Genomic DNA, 24643 nt, shown 5'->3' on the forward strand with positions numbered 1-24643 from the left:
GCTGTCCTATGTATTGGATTAGCATGCCAGACCCTGCTCCCTGTGCCAGGCCGTCTACACACACACAGACACACACACACACACACACACACACACACACACACACACACACACACACACACACACGTACATCCCTCCTCTCTGCCCATGTCATTCTCCTCACGCTGCGAGCCCTGCACCAGCCTCAGCCGCCTAATATGAGCCTGGAAATCTTCCACAGCCAATTCCCCTCCCTGTTGGATATTTGCGTTCTTCCTCTCGGAGGGAATGCGGTGGCGGCTGTGGAGTGAGGCTCTCCCTGTTTCTCCCTGTTCCCCCCCCAAACTGGTGAGTTGCCATGGTGCCTGTGGGCAGCCGTGACAGAACAGGACAGTGTGCCCGCTGGAAATGTTTTTATTCATTCTCTCTGTGATCTTAGCAGGGTCATTAAAACAGAGCTATTGTGTTTTAATGTTTTTGAATGAATAGTTAATAAAGTTGAATTTATTTTACTTGGTAATTCGGAGTGTGTATGCCAACCTCTGATCCAACATAAGCCTCTCTGCCAAATTCAGTGTCATCCAAAACCGATTAAAAGACACATTTAGGAGCAAGAAGTTGCATTGGGCGACACGTTACTTAATTTTAATGAGAACAGGAAGTGTGATGTGGACTTTATTGTGCCCAACGGGAAATTTGTTATCACATGTCTACACAGATGAGGTAGCAGAGTACAACACATGACGTATAAAACATAGACCATAAACCCTCATGTACAGGTAACATTCACAGTTGGCAGTTTGTTAGGTGCTGTAATGGCAGAAGGAACAAAGCTCCTGCGGAAACAGGCCCTTCTCCATTTAAACGTCCTGTACCTCCGTCCGGGTGGAAGTGGTGGTGGTGGTGGTGGTGGTGATGGTGGTGGTGGTAGTGGTGTTAAGTGGTGATACAGGAGGTGGGCTGTGTCGTTTGCAGTCCTGAGTGCCGAGAGTGTGATGGCTCTGACGTTCATGTCCGAGATTTTGGACGTGTGTGATGATTTTAGAAGCAGTGTGTGTGTGTGTGTGTGTGTGTGTGTGTGTGTGTGTGTGTGTGTGTGTGTGTCGTCTGAGTTTGTGACCATGTTGTAAAAACAGGTGCAACAGTACAGCAGAATGGGTTGAACTTTTGTTCTTCTGCATTTTTATCATTTCAGACTAAACTGCATACGCTGTGTTCATCATAATTAACAAGATTGTCACATATCTAAAGGTGTGAGATTTTTTTATCTGTTTTTTCCGATTCTGATTGAGATATTTATCATGGAGGTATAAGCTGATTGAACTTAGTTAGTTTTAGCTTCTCGTTGGATTTGTTGGTAATGATAGAAAGATCAGATAATTCCAGCCTTATCCTTTTAATCTTCTGTGTGCTCCCGAGAAGGATATGGAGTCAAGGAGATAGATTTGTTTGTGTCTATGCTGTGTGTGTGTGTGTGTGTGTGTGTGTGTGTGTGTGTGTTTGTGTGTGTGTGTTTCCTCCCGTTTCCCCACCTTTGGCACCTAATGCTCTTTAATCCCTTTACTCTTCCCTTAAAGTTTCTGTGGATTTGCATATATCCAATTAAACCTGCAGGCAGCAGCACCTTCAGTGGAGGTGCGAGGAGCCGAGTCACGTTCGGTCACTGGAATACATCTGCTCACACGTTAGTGCACGTCAGCATTAAACCAGTAAGGCAATAATTCTTAACTTAAACCCACACAGTTAAATCCAACAGACACATTTATGAAACACACAAGGCGTGCTCATTTCTGCACACACATGCTATTAAAATAACACACGTACACAGCAGAGGAAATGTTTAGTGTGGACAAGTTAATTTAAGGGTGTGTCTTTAAATTGTAAAATGGGAAATTTGCATAATCAGTGTTGGGTTTGATCTTTAAACTTTATTTCGTTATGCCTATTTCTCCCATTTTGTCAAGCGCTTTGTGATCCATACAAATAAAGTTTACTTTCTTGTGAACTTACTGAACTGCGTTAGGGCTCAGATGAGGTTGACTGGACCACACTGAAGTCCACCTGGCTGCATTCCACACACACACACACTACAGCGAACACAAATACCTGAAGCCCTGTTGTTTGTGTAAGCACTAAATTGCCCGGGTGTGTACTTCTGAGGGATGAGACCGCAGCTTAAAGCACCGCTGGCTGACTCACTCTCCCTCATTAGCCCTTATATTGTCGGGGAACTGGCCGCCATGCCTGTTTCCACAAGGCTGCAGTGCTGACTGAATACGTTCACTGTCCAAAGGAAGATCAATAGTCTCTTGTTTTGCAGGTATGTGTGTGTGTGTGTGTGTGTGTGTGTGTGTGTGTGACAAGCCTCCTCCTTCTCAGGGGAACAGGGTTTGGATCTGCTTCTGCCTCATGGCTGCAGTGTGACGACCTGCTGAGATTCAATAAGTTGTTGGCGACTAAGAATGAGAGAACACCAGAGAATAACTGTGGGTGGGATGAAGGGTAAAGGTTTGAGTATCACTAAGTCACAGCTCACACCAGGTGATCAACATCCATCCTGAGTGATCCAATCACAAGTGGTCGATGCTACGACACAGATCTGAATGTGCCTGAACGCTATTTTTACTCTGCATCGCCACATGTTCACCACATAAGGATTTCTATTTTGCTATATCCAAATTCAAATCAACTTTAATTGTCGCCGGTGGACAAATCAAAATTATACATCAATTGAAAACATAAAACAGCAATTTGTTTGAAATGTATCAAATAGTAACATTGTAATAGTGTGTGTGTGTGTAAATTGTGGGTTGTGTGTTTCTGTGTTTTTTTTCGTATTCCTTCCCTGTGCCATCTTTTACGGTCTTCTTTGCAATTAGTCACTTTAATATTAATGTTTAATATGTTTATGTGTAGTTTATGTTGAAAATATTGTCTTTTTTACATAAACTCTTTCACAGACACTTCCCATTTTGTATAATCTTTTCTCTGATTTAAAAGGACCAGTCCTTTTCTCTTGCAAAAAATCTGGTCCTTTTGTTGCAGTTGTGGTTATAACGATGGTAGAGTTGGTTTAGTCTTGAAGAAGCAATGAGAAACGAATACACTGCCTCACACGTACAGATTTATGTTTTAGTGTTCGCTGTTTTGTACAGAACTAAATTTATGAAATGTTCTGCTCCACAATCTGTCTCAAAATGTTCCACGTCACATTATCTGTTGACGCACAGCAAAGTACATGCAGCGCGCATCGTATTTTACACGGCTGCACATCCACTCACACTTCCTCTGCTGAGCCGAGCGGCTTCTAATAACCTCTGAAGTTTGACACAGCACTTCCTTCTCTTGGAATGAAAACAGACACGCTTGATTGTGCTTTTCACTAACAAAGTGCTACCTTGATCCGGGCTGAAAGCAAAGCACGCTGAAGCCTCACTGTACTTTGTCATAGCCGACAACACATTTGCATTTCCTCTTATCGCTTCCTCTTTTATTTTTTTTGGGCGGGGGGGGGGGGGGGGGACAAAGCCCTTTTTTATAACTGCTCCTGTGAGATTATTGTTTTTCATTCAGGCAGCAGTCGATATCGAGACTGATCAAGCCGGACTTGTTCCCTGAACGGAACATAGCCCAGCAAAAAGGGAACTAAATTCAGGCTTTGACTTACATCCTCCGAAATTGAATCTATGCAATAAATACACAAAGAATAAAACTGTCGTGTGTGCCCTGTGAGCAGGATGCAGGGCACAATATGCACAGCAATATACACACTTTTTTAATATACAGTGCACAGCAGCCTTGTTTTAATCACAGCTCATTCAGTTAGTTGTTTATTAACATTCTCTAAAAAAGAGCCAACAACGCTCCAGAGCAGGAAAGACAGCACTATTGTGTTTTCCCCTCTAAGCAGTGTTATGTTGGTGCTGAGACGGTTTGCTGACAGAGGCAGATTCTGCAGGAATACATCCTGAGACCAACCACGAGTCGCTCTGCATCTGAGAGACGTGTGGTTAATGAACGTGCCGTGTGACTCCTCAGGCTTCGCTGCCCGGTATAGCGTTGAATCCTGGGTTGCGTGGTTGAACGGCTCCGCTGTCGTCTCGCTGCGGCCGATGAGACGCCTCACGATGCAATCGGGTGCTTTCGTTCTCCCTGTCTTCTCCTCCCTCTCTCTCCAAATCGTCCCCGATTCATACGTGCACCCTCTTACACACTTCAGAGGGACCGCACTGGAGCCGTCCCTTTGAAATTAATTCCTCTCCTGATCCGCTGTTTGCATTGTGACGGAGGGAAGTATCTTACAGTAGTTTAAGTCTTTGTGTAAGTGAAGTGTATTTCTGGTCAGCCGAGATGTCGATATTTGTTGTAGAAGTTGATGATGAAGGAAAGGAAACGCGGACCCAGTACTAACAAGTATAATAATGTTTATTACACAGAAGTTTCACAGGTCAGGACGAGCTCTAGAACTCGTAGAAATCACCCAGGCCAAATAGTGAAATCTGACCAGCCGTGGTCTTACACACATTTATAGAAAGAGTTTGGTTCCGCCCATGACTTCATTAGATCATGGGATTTCTGACTAAAGAAAGACATGTTTTTGTGTCCGAACATAAAGACACATTGGTCAAGAACATTCCTTCTACACCCATCCATTAGCTAGTCAGAGGTCATTCCCAAAGTCAAGGATCATTTCAAAAAGGGAGAGAACTTCTAAAGTAAACACCTGGAGGACTCTCTGAGAATGTCTGAGAGTCCAGAAGGCAGGTATCATAAACGTAAGCCTGTCATTATGTTTTGAACACACACCAAAATGATCTACTCTAACGAATATACGACATAAGATTTCATTGCAAACGTTCATTCTCCTGTTGAGATGATTCGACGAGTGACATTTTCCTTTTCTTCTTGTTTTCTATCTGCGTTCTTCCTCTCTTCTCTCTTCACAGTGGTGCAGTCCTTTCTGTGTGGAGCTTGCATGTTCTCCCACTCTCTGTCAGTCTCTGGCTTCCTCCCGCAGTCCAAAGACATGCAGATTGGGGTTATGGGTTAATGAGAGACGGGTCTTGTTTGTTTGCTCTGACCACCTGTCCAGGCTGAACCTTGCCTCTCAGCCAACGTCAGCATTAATTGGCTCCAGCTCCGTTTTAGATCATGGATTGATTTATGAATCTCTTCTTTCTGATTATGCTGTATTTTCATGTATCATGTCTGACCTGTGTGTGTGCAGGTTTTTGGGTGTCCCCCCAGGACGAGGAAGCTGCCCCCTGACTGGACCTCTGCCCTTTGACCTCATCTACACCGACTATCACGGCCTGCAGCAAATGAAGCAGCACTTGGGTCTGTCACTGAGGAAGCAAAAGTCAGTCCTTGTCTCTCCTCTCGTTATCAATTGTACTTTCTGTTTGTTAACCCATTTCTGTGTCTTTGTTGTGTCCATTCTGCTTTATCAATAATTGCGTTTCTGATGAGATGCATCAGCCTTGTCCTCATTGGCTTATTGAGCTGCAGGCGTTTCAAAGTGGTGGTCACCGGGCCACCAACTCTCTCTCTCTCTCTCCCTCAAGGTCTCCCTTTAGGAGGAATTTAATTTGGCTTCTTTACAAACTGATCAATGAACCAGGAGCAGATGTTTGACCTTATGTCCTTTCCAGTTTATTTGCATCACATAGAGAGAGTTAACTTAGCTGGAGGCGCTGATCTCTAATAATTAAAGACAGTTACTGGTTGGTAGAATGTTTTGTTCCATCTCGGCTTTCACAGTGTGCAAACTTTATTTTATCCAAAAAAGGCAAGACCTATGCAAACATCTTTTAATGCACTCGTTCTTCCCTGCAGAGGAAAATAGATTCATGCAAAGGGGAAGTATAACAGTAATGCAAAGATAATGATAATCATCATGGGTGTATTACAGTTTTTAGATGATGGGTGCTGCTGTATCACAGCTAGCATCCTTCACTTAAAAACCAAAGCATAAGAAGAAGAGGAGGATGCTACATTTGGTAAATAACTGAGCAGCAGGCACTTTCACAATAATACATCCTGATTCTTTAATTCTCTAAAACACTCCCCTGGCAGGGCAGAGGGGAAATCCTCCGCTGGTTCCAGTCAGTGTGAGTCGACTGTCAACGGATCGGGGGACGCTCCTCAGCTGTCGAAGAGGGACAGGGTTTCATTTCCATCTCTGCCCTGACACTGATTCAAGATGCAGGGCGTTGATAAATCTTCTCAGATTGGATTACATCGATGGATTTTGTGACTTCGCCTGTGTTAATGTTCACTGCAGCGAAATGTTCTTTACGAATTCGCTCAAACTGGTCAAGGGAAGTAGTTTCTTTTTGAGATCCTCTAATGTGGATGCAGTGGAAGCAGTGTTATTTAATCCCTGTTGGAGCGTTGCCTTGATATCCAGCGTTTTCCAGTTCATCAACGAAAGAGTTCAACATTTATTCATGTTGTTTGACTCACTTTCACCTCAGGTGGTGTCATGCTCTGATCCAGCGGCGCCCTGTGACGCCTGTGAAACAAGGCTGTGATTTAAAACCTGGCTCGTCTCACCTTGAGGCCCGAGTCCGAGCTGCTCAGTGAGGAGAGACCGGCACAGCACATGGATCCATCACCACTGACAGTTTTACAAACCACTGTGACAACAAGATACTGTTATAGCCCTGACATTATCCCCCATAACTCAAGTTGAGGATATATATTTTTCACACGGCCGTCATCCAGGATCTAACTGTCTGTGTGTTAATACGTACGATTGTTGTTATTGTGCGTGGATGTGCTACCTTTGGTCTCATAAAGCAAACTAATGGGATTATTTTTCACTTTCTTAGTTCTTCTAATTCAGGCGAAACTGTTTGATTTGAAAGCACGACACAACTTTGTTCTAATTTCAGCTCGGCCTCTTTTCTTATTTCGTCCTCCAGGTGCCGCGTGCGAGTGATCGACACCTTCGGCACCGAGCCGGCTTACAACCACGAGGAGTACGCCACCCTGCACGGCTACAGGACCAACTGGGGCTACTGGAACCTGCACGGCCAGCAGTACATGACCATGTTCCGTAGGTCCACTTTGATTTTTCTCTCTCTACGGGATTGAGGCTGCACTTTTTAATTCTCACCTATGATTGTACGAGGTGTTTTGAGCTCTTCTGTGTGTGTGGTGGAGGAACCTGTGTATCCGTGTGACTGAGAGTGAACAGATTGAACCGAGTCCTCAGGCCGTCGCAGATGAGGCTTCGGGGCACCAGCGCCACAGAACTCGTTCAGAAACAGCTGCGACTGCACAGATGCTTAAACCCGCCGACTGTGGCCAAGCACCAGCGGCCTCACACACAACAACACCAGCACATTCACCGCACAATTGATGAAATTGATGAAACTTCAGCTGTTTGTACTTGTCTACAATTAAATGACGCAACGTCCAAACTGCTTCCTGTCATCACACAGCACAACACAGAGGGAGATGTCAGCTTTCATCTCAGGTTAGAACATTGACTGGGAAAAGACAACGGTTACTTTGGCCGTCCCACTTGACAGCTCCCTGGCGTGGCCGACATCCGCTGCCAGTGTTGTTCTGTGTTGTTCTGTGTCCTGAAAGCTGCGGCACATTAAAGCTGCGATCCATAATTCTGTTTCCTTTCAAACTACAACAAAGAAGATGGAGCAGAGGCAGCTTCACTTGTAAAGATGATTCGCCTCATTGCTGGAACGCTGTGGAGAGACATTGTGTATTTTTTTGATTCTATGTGAGGTATATATAAGTTTATTTATATTCATCTTATTTACATTGATCAGATAGTAAGCTTGTTGTGTGGAAAGCAGCAAATGCAGTGGTTCGGGTTCCACCTACAGACTGTATCTAAAGATGGACGACATAGGAGCTCCCCAAAAGTGAAGCCAAAGTCTCTCAATTGCCCCCTGGTGGCTGACTGCAGTCTTTATCATAAATACTGCCTCCTCCATGTTAAGGGATGGAACATGAGCCAAGGTTAAAAGTAAAAAACACGTCACATACATTTTTCTGAAAGATCGTTTCCATCATTTGAAGTAGTCGGTATATTTATTATATATTATTTGTTTGATGCTATGAAAATGGGGTGAAACCTCCTGATTGACAGCTGACTCACGATCGGTTGAGCGCATGTAACCGTGGCAACATCTCCACTGTGCAGACTGCCGGGATAATTGGCTTCACTTTTGGATAATGAGAGGGAAGTTATCAAATTCGGCATCGCAAGATTCTTCTCGCCCTCCTCTTTGTTCAGTATTCTCTCCGTTCACAGCGCTCCGTGTCTCCAACAACAGCCACCTGAGTCTAATCAGTTTTTTTTCTTGTTTTTTCCGACATGAAATTGGACTTGTAACGCTGTGTTGCCAATTGCTCTGTTTGTCCTTGGCAGCCCACACTCCAGACAACTCTTTTATGGGTTTTGTGGCCGAGGAGCTGAATGAGACGGAGCGACCGAACATTCAGAGGAACAAGGTTAAGAATATGGCTGTCGTGTACGGTAAAGAGATCAGCATGTGGAAGGTCAGTATCACACAGTGACCTCTGCAACATCTTTATATGAAGCATGTTTCTAATGTGTGAGAAGGGCCGATTGTTTGACCGTGAGTGGGCTCATCACATATTTGCATTTTTCCACGGCTTTACCTCTATAGATCTTTATCGACGCTGTAGAAAATTGATTTGAATGTGATAAAAGCAGCGTTTGCAGAACCTTTGAATATCACAAATCCGGCTGTGAAACACCCACTGGATATTACACTTTCCAAAAACTCCCCCAGGAATCCATCGTGTGTGTGATGGTAGAGGAACGATTGCTTTTGTTTGGAGTAAATCTTCGCTCGGAGCTACGAGGGCAAGTTTTCCTCTCGCTCTTAAACTGTGAAGTGTGCTGCCGGCTCCCAAGGTTTACCTCCGTCGAACAGCTTTGTTCCCACACTCTTCAGCTGCCCTGTTTTCTCGGGACAACCTGAGCTTCGATGTAATGTTTGCACGTCTGAAACTTTGCCATGTGAAATCCAGTCGTCGACAACACACCCCCCTTCTCCCCCCCCAATCCCCCTTCCTCCTTGAGAGCCGCCTCTTCTACGACTAACACTTCATGTTCCTTTCTCTTTTCCTCTACTTCTGCCCCCCCTATAATCCACACAGCTTCAAGTAAGTACTTCCTGCTTCTCACTGACATTATCGATTCTCCAAACACCAAAACTAAAAAAATTATGTTCCACTTCAGTTTGAGGAAATTAATTTATACATAGCAGCTTAAGTTTCCATCTGCTACTAAAAAGAATTACCCATTGAAGTCATGTAAATTAAGTTTTAAATTAATGATGGGATGACGTTAAGAAGATTTGTCATACTTCCATTTTCTATGGAAATATTTATATTTAAATACAATTTGCATTAATGCAAGACTGGTTCCCCTGAAAAAGATTTTACAATTACTACTTGAATAAGAGAAAGTGTGATTTAATCTACACGTTGCTCGGAGACATTAAAACGGCCGAAGATGAAAAATGAGGAGAAACAGTCAGATGACATTTATTAATGCTTTATGCCTTAAAGATATCAGCTCAGTAAATAATTCATAAAATCCCCAAGAAACAATTTTCGAGATGAACAACCTCAGCGAAATGACTCAAGCTAATTGTCTCCACGTGAAAACACAGCAGATGGAGGCGGGATTGATTTCATTCCTTTATTATAACTTCACATGCAGGTGCTGGACGGTGACCAGTTAGTAAGATGATGATGTAAGCGCCAACAACAGCAGCCTCAGCTCATTAGATCTGCTCGCCTCATTTCCATTGACGACTTAAGCTCGGGTCAAAGTGATTTTCTTGCCCTCACGCCACCTCTGGGCTTCTCTGCTTCGCTCTTTGTGAAGAGGTTGTGTGAAATTCTGTTAAATCAGTTGAACCGGTCAGAGTTGTGTTGGTGGTTTAGGAGGAGTCAGTGACATTGTGTAAGAAACAAGGGGCTGGAGGTGTTTGCTATTACATTGCTATACGATGGCTAAGTGATAAGCAACCATCACTACTACATGTTCTTGGCAAGAAACCCTGTTTGGTGGTAGAGAAACTTACTTAAAGCACTTTTAAACAAAGGTTAGAATAAATCCAAATGAAAAAAACGAATTAATGCACACGCAGCATCCACAGAATTATTGCCTGTACAGTCGAGAGATATTTAGCTTAAATTAAATGCAATCATTTAATTGAAGCAGACTTTAGTTGAGTTTATAGTTCAAAAATCAGATTTAAGTTTGCAGTATCTCTTTAATGCACCATTACTAACAATGAAATATAAAACTTTATAAGTATTCTGTTATCATTTTACCGGCCCTATGTACGCCGTGTGAAATGTATTCTGATGTGAGTATTCCCGCCACTTAACAATGGGCCTTTAACCTCACTTCCAGAGGTTGTGTTTTGTTCCAGTGCAGAGAGACAACTTGCACATAGTTTGTCATTTTACTAAAAGCTCTGCAACATAAGTGGCCATGAATCTACAGCTAAAGAGGGTCACCTGACAATGGTGTCATAACAATGTGCAAGACTTTAACCAGCATCAAATTAGGCAAGCGGCCAAACTGGTTTTCAGTCTCAGGGAGGCATTAGCGATACATTCATTTTACAACTCATCTTTAACAGATGTATCGACGAATTGACTTACTTATGACATACAACTGTCTGTGGATATGTTAGATTTCAAAACAACATAAACGGCCTAACACTGCTACAGAGAATTCCAATATCTTTACCCAGTGACAAGTCCAAAAGTTAATTGAGGGGAACAGTCTTGAAAACCTTGGCAAACTAACCGATAGTGAATTGTTGGGCTGAATAATTTGAATTCCTCCTTTGTACCAGTGCTTGCAGTGATTCATTACTGTGCAGTGCCTGTTTAACTCCTTCTCTCCTGTGTGTCTCTGAAGGGAAAGGAAAAGTTCCTGGCCGTTCTGCACCGCTACATGGAGATCCATGGGACGGTTTACTACGAGACACAGCGACCACCAGAGGTTCCGGCTTTTGTGAAGAACCACGGTCTTCTGCCTCAGCAGGAGCTACAGCAGCTCCTCAGAAAGGCCAAGGTGGGATCTTCACTGAAGCTTTCACAGGCTCAGAAAATACTCAAGTGTTTGCATTTAACAGTTCTGCTTCATAATGAAGAGTCTTTTGAAGAGTTGAAATAAGCCTCGTGCAAGTGTTGACCTGGATATGAGCAGCTCAGTGTTCATGCTGATGATCTCCTCCTCCTTTTTTTTTTCCTGTCAAGCTTTTCATTGGATTTGGTTTTCCATACGAAGGTCCCGCCCCCCTGGAAGCCATCGCCAACGGCTGCATCTTCCTGCAGCCCAAGTTTAATCCCCCCCACAGCTCCCTCAATCACGACTTCTTCAGAGGGAAGCCCACCTCCAGGAAGGTACATCCACTCATCTTCTAATCTTAACCACAGGAATGGTGAGCACTTTAAAATGTGAAATGGAGCCGGGCTGCACATGGTACAAGATTCAAGAGCAGCTTTTATCATCAGGCTTCTAGATTCAGAGTCAGTTCACGTCCAATAGTCCTCATCTGTTTATCTACCTGTTTGTGGAATTCTTCCAATGTTACACTTGCATCCTCGAATGTGTATAGTTTTACAGTGTTGTATTTGACTTTTATATTTACATATTTTTACTTTGTTTTATTGAAAAACAAGTGTTGCTCTAATTGCACAACTGAGCTGACTTCTCCTTCTCATCCAACACTTTTCATTGTACTTTTGACGCTGTGTTAACTCACATATGACAAATAAACCTGAAACCTAATTTGGGGGGTGAACCACATTATTACAGAATGCACTAGTTTTATTTTCTGCCAGCAGATTCATTTCCAACAAGCACCCAACACATGTATTTGGTCTTGACTCAAGTTGCTGTCAGGTTGTTTTGTATCGACAGTGAACATTTCCCGTGTCTGCCTCCCTCAGGTGTCGTCTCAGCATCCCTACGCAGAGCAGTACATCGGCCGGCCGCACGTCATCACTGTCGACTTCAACAACACCGAAGAGTTTGATGCAACCATTCGTGAGATCATGGACAGCGATGTACGACAACTTGTTTTAATGTTTGTCCTCCAAACTCTCACATAATTGTATCCCTCTATACCACCGTTCACTTCACACTGCTGCATAATAAGATAGGTGAGAGCATAATTCGCTCTTTAGATTCACACTTCACGCCGCCCGACCTACTTTTGAAGCCCTCAGCCGTTAATAGAGCTCTTAATCACGACATCCAGAGGAAAATGCTTAGCCGGCGCCCTCTCCGCTCTCTGCACTGCTAATTGCTTGAGATATCGAGCAGCTCAGGAGGTAAACTGTGCCCGCACCTGGGTTTCACGTGGCAGCGTTCCAGAGGCCAGTCGGTGAGAGTTGTCTGCAGATGATGGTATTAATCGATCACGCTGCGTTCAATCTGTCACCTGAACAACGCGCCGCCGCAGATGCATGCGTGCCTCTTTCTGCCAGGTGTGTTAATAGACCTTGTGTTTCCTGCTGATAGAAATAAAATGAAGTAGCTGTGGCACTGCTGAAATACTTAGTGTGTAGAGGAGATACAATACGGATCAAACAGACTGAGCAAGTTTCAACTTACATTTAAATCAAATAGGAGGAAGCTTTCATTTTCTATGATCCTGACAAGCGTACCTGCAGAGTCCATGTGTATTTGATTCATGTAAGGATTTAAAAAGGGAAAAGTGACATTTTGGGAGATATTTCCTTTTTCAACTGGAGTTGGGTGATATGTGGGTGCAGTGGATTTGAGTTTAGCTTAGCATAAAGAGCTGAAACAGAAGGACATGTTGACCTGGTTCTGTCTAAATATATTTTGGCAAACAGCGCACCATGAAAGAAGAAGAAATTGATGATCAACACTAAATCCTAGTTGATGGATTAATCGTTAATTTTCTATATTTTTTAAACATTTTTAAACCAAAGTGTTTTCTCCCTGTGATCTTACTCTCAGGGTTATTATTCTTTATTACCCTGTATTGTGTGTTTTTATTTTAAACTCCTAACTACTCACCCCCGGCTTTTTTTCTGTCTGTTCCTGGACTTGGCTGCTCCCGACATCACAGATGACATGAAATGATGAACGTCATCTTTTTCGGTGGCCCAGCGATACAGTCATGAATTGCGCAGTCACTTTAAAAATGTTTTCCACCGCTGCATTCAAATCACCGCCTAAGAGGCTGTTTTCTCTCTCCCACTCTCGGAATCTATTATATGAAGATGCCCGAAAGGCAAATTGCAGTGCAGAATAGCTGATGAAGTGCCAGATACATTTCATTAAACTCAGATGGAATAAAGTAATACGGGAATGCTAAAAGGAACACAACACTAAAAGGGACCATTTATCAGTTTAAAAGCCTGAATGCTTTAGTGGCCTGATGGTAAACAAGGAGATCTCACTTCAGCTTCCATGGGAGACACTCAGAGGGGATCCTGCTGCAGGGATCCTCACTGAACGCTTCCTGTCCTGATACTTTTCATAGTGACTGATGGCGTCAAAACACAATAGGTTTAAAATCCACTTATTATCGTTAATTTGTCTCCTGAGACATCAACTTGTACCATAAGAGAGTCGTGTTTCCTCCACTTTTTAGTGAGCTATCGTCAGGGTTTTCTCAGGATTTGAATCCTCTGTGTGATAAAAAATCAGACGACGAGTGAGTGACGGGTCTTAACGGCCGAAAACCATCAGCCTGACCCAGAATGCACCAAAACCCCGCCTCCTCCGCGCAGGACGGCCCGCAGTCCGCCTTCAGCTTTCTCCATTGTTGACATATTGATGGAGTCCTCACTAAAAATAATTAAATCAATTTTCAAAGCTGTCCCGTTTGATGCATTGGGTCATTGATTTTAATGTGAGGCTTGTGGCATGATATAAGCCTCTCACAATCACACTAATGAATATGTCAACTTTGATTAACTGTCAGAATTGGCGGCTCCTGTAATTACAATGGCTTGGTTCTGTGGACTCTTTCCCCCCCCTCTTGCTGTGTCTTCATCTGTGGGGACATCTGTGTGTGCAGGTGGAGCCGTTCCTGCCGTACGAGTACACCTGTGAGGGGATGCTTGAGAGAGTCCATGCCTACATTCAGAAGCAGGTGGGTGTTGAAACTAGAATCAGTCAAAGTCAAAAATTCAAATCATTAGCGAGAATAACATGATCAAGGCGTCAATTGTACGATATGACGCCGAAACGATTTGTTAATCAAATTTAAGCTGCAGATTGTGTCTCTACTCTCATTGGTTACTACACCTACTGTCCTCAACTCTCAGGTGTGTTAGAAGTTGTTGATAGTTTGCATTGAACATGTTATCACTACTACTTGTAGCTGTGTTGGTTCCTCCTGAGTTCAGATCACTTTCTTCTATGTTGTTTACCTGCTTCTCTTGACTCTTGCTGGTGCGGACCAGACATTCTCAGGTGCAGTTGGTAGATTCCTGGCTTCTCTCACCTGTTAATACCAAACGTTATGTATTGCAACATCCTAGTTACAATAAATTGTCTTTTACTGTAGTAAACCTGATGCTGAGGCAGAGGTTGAGTGAGTGAGGAAGCGTTAACTCTGAGAGTTTGAATGGAAGACGGAGAATGAGAAGTTTTTACCCTGTGTTGATTTCAGGAAGCTCCGAATAAATTAAAACCTCTGCAACAAATTAGACACAAATTCTGCCTCAGGAAAAGTAAAGGTCAGAAAAATAGTTTTTTAGCTCCACATTTGAATGTCCATGATGACTGGATATACTTCCAACCACAGCTCGTCCTGCCTGACCTTGAAGCATTGCATTTATGATCCTGTTCATTTCAGCCTTTTCAATTCAACTTTTCACAGATTTCAAGACATCCTGTGTGTATGAATGTAAAATTGTAGCTAAAAAAATAAAACAGCTCTTTTGCACACACCCTTCTGTCCTCGAGGGAAACATGTGATGCTTCTCTTTCCTCTAGTGTTATATAGGTTTTTGTGGACCCAATGTAAAAGGTCTGTACAGTTAAAAAGACCAAAGCCGGCCAATATATCCGAGGCAAAATTATCTCACGTGACACATTTGCAGAATGCATGCCCAATGACTAGTCTTGCACGGCCTACTAACAAAGCCAGGTAAAGCTGGAGCGTAGGCCAACTTTCCTACATGCGTTCAAAACAGTTATCTGTCTAACAGAGGGGTCAGTGGCCAATCAGAGCAAACTGGGCTTTATCAGGAGATGTGGCTAAATCAAAAACAGTAATAGATTATCACATAGACTCAAATGTCCATATGATGCTCCAAGCAGACAGATAAAACAAATATTGTTTTGTATACACACACTTTTACAAATATATATTTGGATAGATGTTGTCATCCTCTTTCACATCCCCCATGTTGTGATGGTTGCTATAGTGTCTGGCATTGGGAATGTGTTATAGCTGCTGCTCTGACACAATCTCTCCCCTGCTATCAGAAACACACATACACACAAACAGACACACACACACACACACACACACACACACACACACACACACACTCAGCCTCCCGTGTCTGACTGTGACTGTGACTGACCGTCCAGCGTGTACAAGGTCAGACTCCCAATCAGACTCCTCTCCCTTTATTTCCTTCCAGTCGTCAGTAACCTTCTCTTTCCCCATCTCGGACTTTTCCAATTTTGTGTCCAACTTCACAAGTCGCTCACATGTCACATCCTCGTTTTTCTACTTGGCGACAGAATCTCTCTTCCTCGCTCTCACCTCCATCCATTTTCATTAGGGTAATCTTATTAAACTTGGCCTTTTTTATTTTCCGTCTGATCAGGAATTGACATTTTCTGACTCATCAGAAGTTATGATATGGTTCAATGGTCAAAAAGGTGAAACCTGTCAACAGTGACAATGATATGAACTCATGGAGATTTAAAACAAATCAAACCTCACACTCAAATCCAACTCAAAAGCAAAGATAAAGACAATTTATGGAATAAAAAATGATACATTTACAAATAGCGACATTTCCAAACCTCCATGCTGTTCATGACGAGCTGTGTGTGTCTGTGTGTGTGCATGCGTGTGTGTCTGTGTGTGTGTGTGTGTGTGTGTGAGAGATCTCTGTTGAGAAGTGGAGGTGATGGAGAGATTGGAAGCCTGGTTATTGCCTGCAGGCACGAGGAGCCTGTTTAATAAACGGGTCTGGAGGCCAGAGGGACAAGTCAGAGAAATGTTATTACCTGGCTCTTATGAATAGCTCCAGCTGGAGGAGGAATCTAATCTTGGCTTTCACCGGAGCCTAATTTTGCCTCCAAACATCATTTATTATTGGGCGGTCTAACCGCATTCATATCATTTTCGTCCTGGAAGATTGTCGAGAGGACTTGTCAGTTCTGATAAGCACCTCTGTGCTGTAACCGTTCCTTCATTATTTCCTGTGTTAGCCGCCCAGAGACCGTGTGTCTGAGCTGAAGTCACAGATCTGCATCGGAGCTCGGTGCTGATTTGACCTCAGCCAAGAAATGACACTTAAGTTATAACTGATATGGGCCATTTGATCTTTTGTCACCTGCAGGACTTTTGTTCACCTGAAGCTCCGTTCCCTCCGGGGAACTCGTCGAGCACGTGGCTGGGCGGCCCCCCAAGCCCCTTCACCCTCCTGCCCAACTCCAGCCTCCTGACCTGGGCCTCCAACTCCAGCTCCTACGAGTCCTGGCCCCCCCTTAGCGCACTGCGACTTCTGGCTTCGCTGGAGGGCCGGTCATGTGTTCAGGCGTGTGAGAGCGTAGGACTAATCTGTGAACCGGCCTTGTATCGTTTCATCAACATTAAGGAGGCCTTCAGCGCGTAAGATGTTTCTCCATTTGGATAATTTGCTAAATGACTGTGCACATTAACTTTTTTATGTCGTCCTTAACTCCTACTGACATAACAGCTACAGAAAAAAATAGCCATGTCTAGTTTTTATTTCTTATTGTGACAGAACTGGAATTCATCAGCAAGTATCAGGAGGGTTGTAAAAACAAGTGGTGATAAAACATGATGTTTTTATATAATTCTTACATGACAAACACAGCTTTGTACATTTGGAAGATGCAGATATTGTTTATTTCACTACTTGTCTCAAATGCAGTGTTTGAATGTGAGGATTAATTCTGAAATATCAGCTTTATGCTTTAGCCTTTTTAAAAATACATTAAAATCTTAAAAATTTGATGTAACATCTCGAGGAGTTCGCCCTGCAAGTCATAAATTTAACTAACGTTCCCTCCTCACAGTTTTATGTTTCATTTGCACCTCCAATTTCAAAAGTAGAAAACACCAGCTCACTCTTTTCCCTGTAATATTTCCCTTGAGGTCTTAGAGGCAACACTGTACCATAAATATTAAATTTATTAGCAGAATACTCCCTGCTGCCCTCTGGGACTCCTGCTTACATGCATATTAAACATAGCAGTGTGTTGTGTTGATGGAATAACAATTAACACCCTTTAAATGTGAAAACAATAAATGTGACATCGGGTCCTTTCTCTTGTGTCTCTGTGTCCAGGCTGGATTTCCAGTGTGAGGCACTGGAGACGGAGATGAACCACCTCCTCCCAGCCTTCTCGGCAGAGCACGCTGAATGTGGCCTGCAGCAGGACCCGCTGCTGTTCAGCTGCGCCGGCTCTGGGGCCAAATACCAGCGCCTGTGCCCCTGTAGGGACTATCGTGTCGGCCAGGTGGCGCTGTGCAGGGACTGCCTATGACCAGAGGAGGAGCATTGGACGGAGACACCTTTCTAGCTCCTGGCGAGACCCAGGATGCTGTCTCTGACCACCAGAGTGTGTGGTTAAAGAACTGTATGAATCTACTTCCTTACCTCTGACCTATGGGACCGGCTGCCAAAGTAGGTGAAGTGGTATCAACCTCTCAGGGAAACTGCATGATTGTACTTTGGTGGGTTTGAAGCAGTCACCACAAAAAGTCATGATGGAGGGTGTCTTTCGATGGATCGGTTAGATAATTAAAATAAATCCTGAGCAATCAAAAGGGAAGCTTTGATTACGTCAGAAAAAAAGTTGCCAAATGCTTGAATATCACAAAGTGTGTCTGCTCCGTGTCGTGTGAAAACCTGCAGTGTCATAGTAGAGTTTGGATATTTGTACAAGATGCACCCAAAGCCATTTACACCATGCTGAGATGTACTATTTTACATGTGCTGTAATGAATAGATTTGTACATTACAACAAGTGTTGTTTAATAAAAAAGGGGAAGGGGAAAACGTGGTGTCATGGGTGGAAATTATTATAATTCATTGCATTTGAAAAAGTACGACTCAAAGTGTCAGACATCATTAATCTTTTACGGTCAATTTCACAAATGCAGGATAATATTGAAACTATTTCTCTTGGACTGATTTATATTCATACGATGCTGCTTCGGCCTCATTAGAGTGTAAAGCAATTTATGGATATGAGATGACAATAGCGTTTGGGTTGATTACTGCAAATTGCTAGATTGCAAGATTGCAAGATATTTTCTTGAATAGCAAACATTTGTTTTTTAAATTACAGAAACAGGCTTTGACCTTCTACACAGAGATGAGCTGCAGAATGACTGTGAACACAGCTCCCTGGAATTGTAAAATTATTTGTTGCTGTTCCTATTAATACTGGCAGGAAGTTTCGCAGGTTCACATTCTCCTCATGTCAAATAACCCAGCAAACATTGGTTCGGTGTTAACGTTGGGATTCTGGCCAAAACCAGTCCTGGTCGAACGCCAAGATCTGCAACGTGATTATGAGGCAGTCGGATTGTTTCCATATTTACTAATGGACCACTCAGACCCTCTCTTACCAACTGCCATATATTGATCCTATTATTTCTATGAAAACAAACACGTGTATGTAATTAACTATTAATTTGCCTGTAAAATCACAACAAACTTCCACATTGAGTTAAGATTTAGTCTACATTTTTCAAGTTGTATTCAGGACTTGCTCAAGGTGCAGCCTGGTGAAAGAAGCTGGGCAGCACATCCACAAACTCGGCATTCAATTCTCGTTTTGAACATTGAGTGATGGGAAAATAACAGATCAAATAATGAACTCTTACAATCTCTTGTGCAAGCGCATAACACACTTTGGCTTTTTTTCATATTTCTTCCGTACTTACATTTGAATATAATTTTAGAACCTGGATGTGCTGCAGCAGATTTGGTTAAATGGGGACATGCAACACATTTTGAATAATTAGGTGATAAATGTTTGCATTTTAAGTGTGACAGAGGGAGGAGACAACATTGGTGTTTGGTCTGTGTGCAGGTGTTCTTCTCCTTCTGAACTGTATCCAAAGGAACTCGGGTAAAACTTTAAATAATTTTGAGGTTAGTTTTTTGTAGAATCTGTAACATCCTTAGTAATACTCAAATATAAATAATGGCCTGTACTGTCCTGGTACAGTGTTGGTACAAAAACATTACACCATAATTTAAAGTATTAATACTGTAGGTTGAATGATGTAGAATAACTATTGCCAAATTATTTGGAGATAGAAGTGTAACGTAGTCCGATCAGTTTGCTCTGCTAGCGACATTTATTAGCTTCAGTCGATTCAATGTAATCCAAAAAAAGACGTGACTGTGGAATTGATATCAGACGTATACCCCAGTGCAATGTATGAAATTATGAAAAACATGATACCACCCATGCATAACTGTGGCTTTTGACAAAACAGAAATGATTCACACTATTATAAAGTGACTATATATTTAATTTAAAAATTCTATTAGGTAAATTCTCTGACTTTATTGATTTATTTTAAATGACCTATACAGATGGATATTGTAATGTGCACATAAATGCTGAAATGTCACCAAAGTCATTATCATGGCAGCTGCTGCTCCACTGAAGCTGAAACCCGCCGCTAAGATAAGAAGATTTTAATGAGACGTCCTCCGTAGACAGAATTGGAATTTGCCCGTTTTCAATAAATGACGGCGCGAGCGTCTCTTTGACTGATGGAAAAGTCCATTTCACAATATGCACGTTTCTCTCTTGCACTTTATAATCTCTGAAGTAATATTAAACTTTCTTTTCATTGTGAGAAACCAAAGGGAAAGAGACTGTCTGTGTGTGGTAGCAGAAGTCACAAAGGCTTTGTGTCCGTCCGAGCTATTATGTCGAGGATTGAGGTCTTGAGCAAAGCCTCTGAAAAAATAATAATGCATACACTGCCTGAGTTTTTCCAATGATACGTTTCTTTTCACTAAAGCTTCCCATCTACATCTGGAGCCTTTTCCTATTCAGCCACACACAGAGAAACGAGCTCACTCATGTTTCCGCTCTACAACATTCAAAGGTTGCTCTATTTCCCGTCTCTGTCAGTTCACTAGCTTAAACCAGAGAAATATGATATTTAGTAACCGGTCTTTAGCTGAACATGCTACCAACTGTCAGTCATCGGGCCTATGAAACATAATTTTAACCAAATCCTGTCAGACTAAGTTTCAACATATTCTTCCCCTTGTGCCTGGTATTGTGCACTCAGATGTAAAGGAACAAAGTAAATTCCCTTTCAAGCACTAAAGAAAATCATTACAATGTTAAAAAATGCCAGAAGCTCTATTTTCTTCATGGCGATGGAGTGGACCAGAGATTTGTTTTTGTTTGTTTTGTCGACATCCACCCGATTACAGACCAACTTTGAATTGCCGCAATAGTTACCTTTGGTTTTTAATTTTTGAATTGTCTTCTTGTCTGAATTCATAAATGTTTCATACCCAAGTCAGACTTTAAGTTACACAATGGTTGAAAAATCCTTTACACAGTCCACTTGTGTCTGTGACTGTTGAGAAGTGAGTCTCCCAGCTGTGTGAAAGTGTGTTTTCTTCACCGGTGAATTAGACAGAGACCAGGACACACTTTGATTCATGGTGTGTCAGGCCAATTTTTCCAAAGAGAGAGGTCACACAGACCAGGATTAATGGCTTTTCCTGCACGCGCATGGAGGCACCTTCATTCTTCTCACCTTCTCGCCAATAACCTTCTTCCTCTTACTCACTTTTCCCCCCAGTTCATCCACATTATTGCTCCTGTTTCTGACTCTTTTTTAAATCTCAGTCCTCACCTTATCTCCTCCATGAGCAGGCGGTGTCTCTTTAGTGTTGGCGATACAGCTAAGTCGAGCTTCCTTCTACTCTCGCTGCCTCCCATAGTGATAAATGCATAACACATAATGACTCTGTGTCCTGCTCCTTGTGTCTGCATACTGTATAGACACCTCTCTCCATAATAATAGGATGTAATCTAAAAAACACTCTCTGCTTCACAGAGACATGGAGACCTGCAGAAAGGAAGAAATATGAGTCAGTCTAAGTGACCTTTTCAAGTTTTATTTATATACACACACGCACAGACACACACACACACACACACACACACACACACACACACGCACAGACACACACACACACACACACACACACACACACACACACACACAAATATATATACTCTGGTGCAGCAGGTTGGTAATTACACATTTTAAATACATATGTTGCAGCTTAAAAATGTTTCATGACAGCTATTGCAGTTGCAAATATGTGGTTATATAAACATGTTTGATAGCTCATTATATATGACATTCACATGTGTTGCCAAAGCACTCATTTTAATAAGAAGAAAACTAAAGGATCAAATTATGAATAATAATGCAAAGAGCAACAGATAATACATATAATTATTCATAGTTTCACTCTTAGCTCTGCTGCTTTAATTGAATCCTTTTCTATTTCCTCATCTCGCCATGTTAAAGAAAATGAAAAATAAAATCCTGGATCCGCCCGTTTATCTGTGGGTTGATCTTCTTTTTATTTCCCTCCCCCTCAACTCGATTTCAAGGAAATTCATTTGATAGTTCTTTACAATCCTGCTGACAAACCAACAAACCAACACCAATAAAGAACATAACAGAGACGGACCAGAACCCTTCAAAGATGGCTCCTCTCGTTGTGGAGGGCTCTGTTAGATCCGCTATTCACAAACTTGACAATAGAACAAACAAGCTGCACTTAGAGTATTTGTTGATGAGAAATAATGTATTTTCCTCACAACCTTCAAGATTGGGTAAAAGTTTATTTGGCACATCACACACTTTGTTGCTCTGACTACGTCTAATGCATCCAGAGGCCTTTTATTGTACGAACATTAATAACACTCCTAAGAAATGGAAAATGGCCACCAGACCCATCGGTGAATGTGAATGGATCTGCCGACGCGGAGCTAACTAATGCGTCCGCTAAATTTAACAAAGTGAATAAGCTGAATGGAAACTTGGCTCGAGGTGCGTGTGCCTGTTTTCGCAGGATCTGATGTGCATGTAGCACCTGAGATAACGGATTGCTCACCTCTTAAAGAGAGCTCTGCCCGGAGGATGATAAGACTTTGCTCTCTGCCACAGTGAAGCCAACTGAACCGGAGGCGTCGCAGGTAGGAGTGAGGAGGCAGAGCAAGAAGAGTGAATATCAAATCTCTGTTTGATTCTTCAGCCTAATGCCTCCAGAAAAGAACCATTACACACACTCACACAAGCTATGATAACTAGACTAAGATAACCAGCTGCTGAAAGATGTGGCAGTGGTATTTATCCTCTCGACTATAATAATGTAATAATAATCATCTTTATTTATAGAGCACTTTTCAAAACAGACAAAACGAGGTGAGGTTTAGAAGAATGCAGGTAAAATAAATTAGTGTTTAAATACCAGTGCCGTGTAAAATGCTCAATAAAATAAATTACAAGACAGTTATAAAGATAGTTTAGACCCCCCCCCCCATCTAACTCTTGATAAAACTGATATGAAGTGAAATCCTTTTTTCCCCCCCGAGCATTGACCGAGTGCCAAGGTCTGCACAGATTGTTTATAAAGATAAAGGACAGTTTCCCCAAAAAGTGGAGCCAAAGCAACTTGGTTGCCCCCTGGTGGCTGGCAGTGGATGAGACATGGACCAAATTTAATGGTCAAAGTGTGAGTCAAACTAATCTTTTTCTCTAAGGATGGTTTCTGTCATTGCAGTTTTTATCACAATGATGTATGTTCAAGTGTAAATTTTAAAGTTTGGATTAAATGAGTTATTGGATGCAATAAAAATAGGGATATGTCAAGTTAACGTTTCAGTGAGACTTCACGGCTGTGGCTCCATCCCCTGATCCCTGCTGTGCAGACTCACATCCAGGATATTTCAGATTCATTTCTGTACAGTGGGAGGAAATGAAGACGTATCATCCATCATCTTTATATACATTCTCCAGGGTAGCGATGCATTTTGTATCAGTATTCTGAAATGCTTCCACCGAAGTTCAACTTTTTCCTCCAGCCAGAAGGTTTAAGTTATACAAGTCCTGGTAAACTGTTGTTGATGTGTGTTCATGTTCATTTTCTTATTTTTCCAGCCCCATGCTCACAGAGTTGTGTCCTCCAGGCAGTACAGTAAACAAACACACCCATCTGCATTCATTTCTTCAGTAATGAATGTCCAGGGTGGCAGCACAATGAGAAATCAAGAGGCTACTCCACAGTTACTGAGTCATCCTCGTCCGTGGCTCACAGTGCCAGCTGGCAGCCGCAGCTAGAGACATCCATGCTGCATCCGTCTCCCCTGTCTCACTGCCTCACGCTCTATCACAGAGTATAGAGCTGAGGGTGAAGCCCACTGGAGACGGAGGGACCAATCCACCACACTCGTCTGTGTTTAAGAAAAGGCAGTTCATGTCTGAAGAGAGGGACTGGCTGTCAGTGGTTTCTTATAGGTGGAAGTGGGAGGCTGTGGGGGAGTCAGGCCTGACAATGTAGAAGCCTGCGAGAGGTGGGGCTGCACAGGGTGATCCTCATCCCCCGTAACCAGACCATCTGCCCTGCTGATCTGAGTGAGCTGTCAAGCTGGAATAGAAGTGAAGAAGGCGTGAGAGGAATTGGATGTAGGGGAGAGAGGTGAAAAACGACCAACCGTCCTGCAGAGAAAGTGAACCGGAGGGAGAGAGGAGAAGACAAATGGTTGGAAAGAAGGTTAAAAAAAAGGAATCACGGGTGAAGGGATAGAGGCGGGGGGGCTGAGAAGGAGTCTGGAAAGAGTGAAGAGGAGGAGAGAAGATGGAAAGGCAAAAAAGCAGCATGTGTATGATTTTTATCAAGGCGACTTCAAAGTGTTCCCCTACGAACTTCATACCAGGGATAGGCGGTAAGAGGGCAGCGCTCTCAAGTGGGAATCAGTGAAAAACATGTTTTCTCGGATCAGTGTTGTTACGACCTTGATGTTAAAGTTTTTAGAGAGATCTAAAGTGTCATGCGGCTCTACAGCCAGCAGGCTGCATGTTCTCATGAGTTATTCAGGGAACGATGGATTGATAGGGGATGTGAGGGGGGGCCGCGGAGAAGTGGAGGAGACTGTATGTGGCCGGTCTGCAAGTTCCAAGTAATCAACTGCGCCGGAGGTCCAGTTATTAAACTTCTATGAATTTTTGTCTCACAGATATATAAATGAAGATGGATGACATGATAGCTCCATAAAAGTGAAGCCAAAGTATTTTGTTTTGTTTGCCACCTGGTGCAGTATAGGTCATAATCCTCTCCTCCCCCATGTTAGGAGATGAGACTT

The 24643-nt window shown here is 42.7% G+C and overlaps 1 protein-coding gene across 2 annotated transcripts in view; it reads left to right on the forward strand.

Annotated features, from left to right (window-relative positions):
* Positions 1-17755, forward strand: part of LOC133023394 (alpha-1,6-mannosylglycoprotein 6-beta-N-acetylglucosaminyltransferase B) — a 49746-nt gene extending 31991 nt beyond the window's left edge. The window contains exons 9-18 of one of the 2 annotated variants that reach the window (XM_061090418.1): positions 5207-5338; positions 6906-7039; positions 8381-8511; positions 9139-9144; positions 10925-11080; positions 11266-11412; positions 11962-12078; positions 14070-14144; positions 16582-16853; positions 17557-17755. In XM_061090418.1, the coding sequence (XP_060946401.1) occupies positions 5207-5338; positions 6906-7039; positions 8381-8511; positions 9139-9144; positions 10925-11080; positions 11266-11412; positions 11962-12078; positions 14070-14144; positions 16582-16853; positions 17557-17755 (1369 nt within the window). The remainder of the gene's footprint in view (positions 1-5206; positions 5339-6905; positions 7040-8380; positions 8512-9138; positions 9145-10924; positions 11081-11265; positions 11413-11961; positions 12079-14069; positions 14145-16581; positions 16854-17556) is intronic. The other variant, XM_061090419.1, reaches the window with a different exon arrangement.
* Positions 17756-24643: the final 6888 nt, after the last annotated feature.

Source organism: Limanda limanda, chromosome 17, assembly GCF_963576545.1.
Source record: "Limanda limanda chromosome 17, fLimLim1.1, whole genome shotgun sequence".
Taxonomy (NCBI): Eukaryota; Metazoa; Chordata; class Actinopteri; order Pleuronectiformes; family Pleuronectidae; genus Limanda; species Limanda limanda.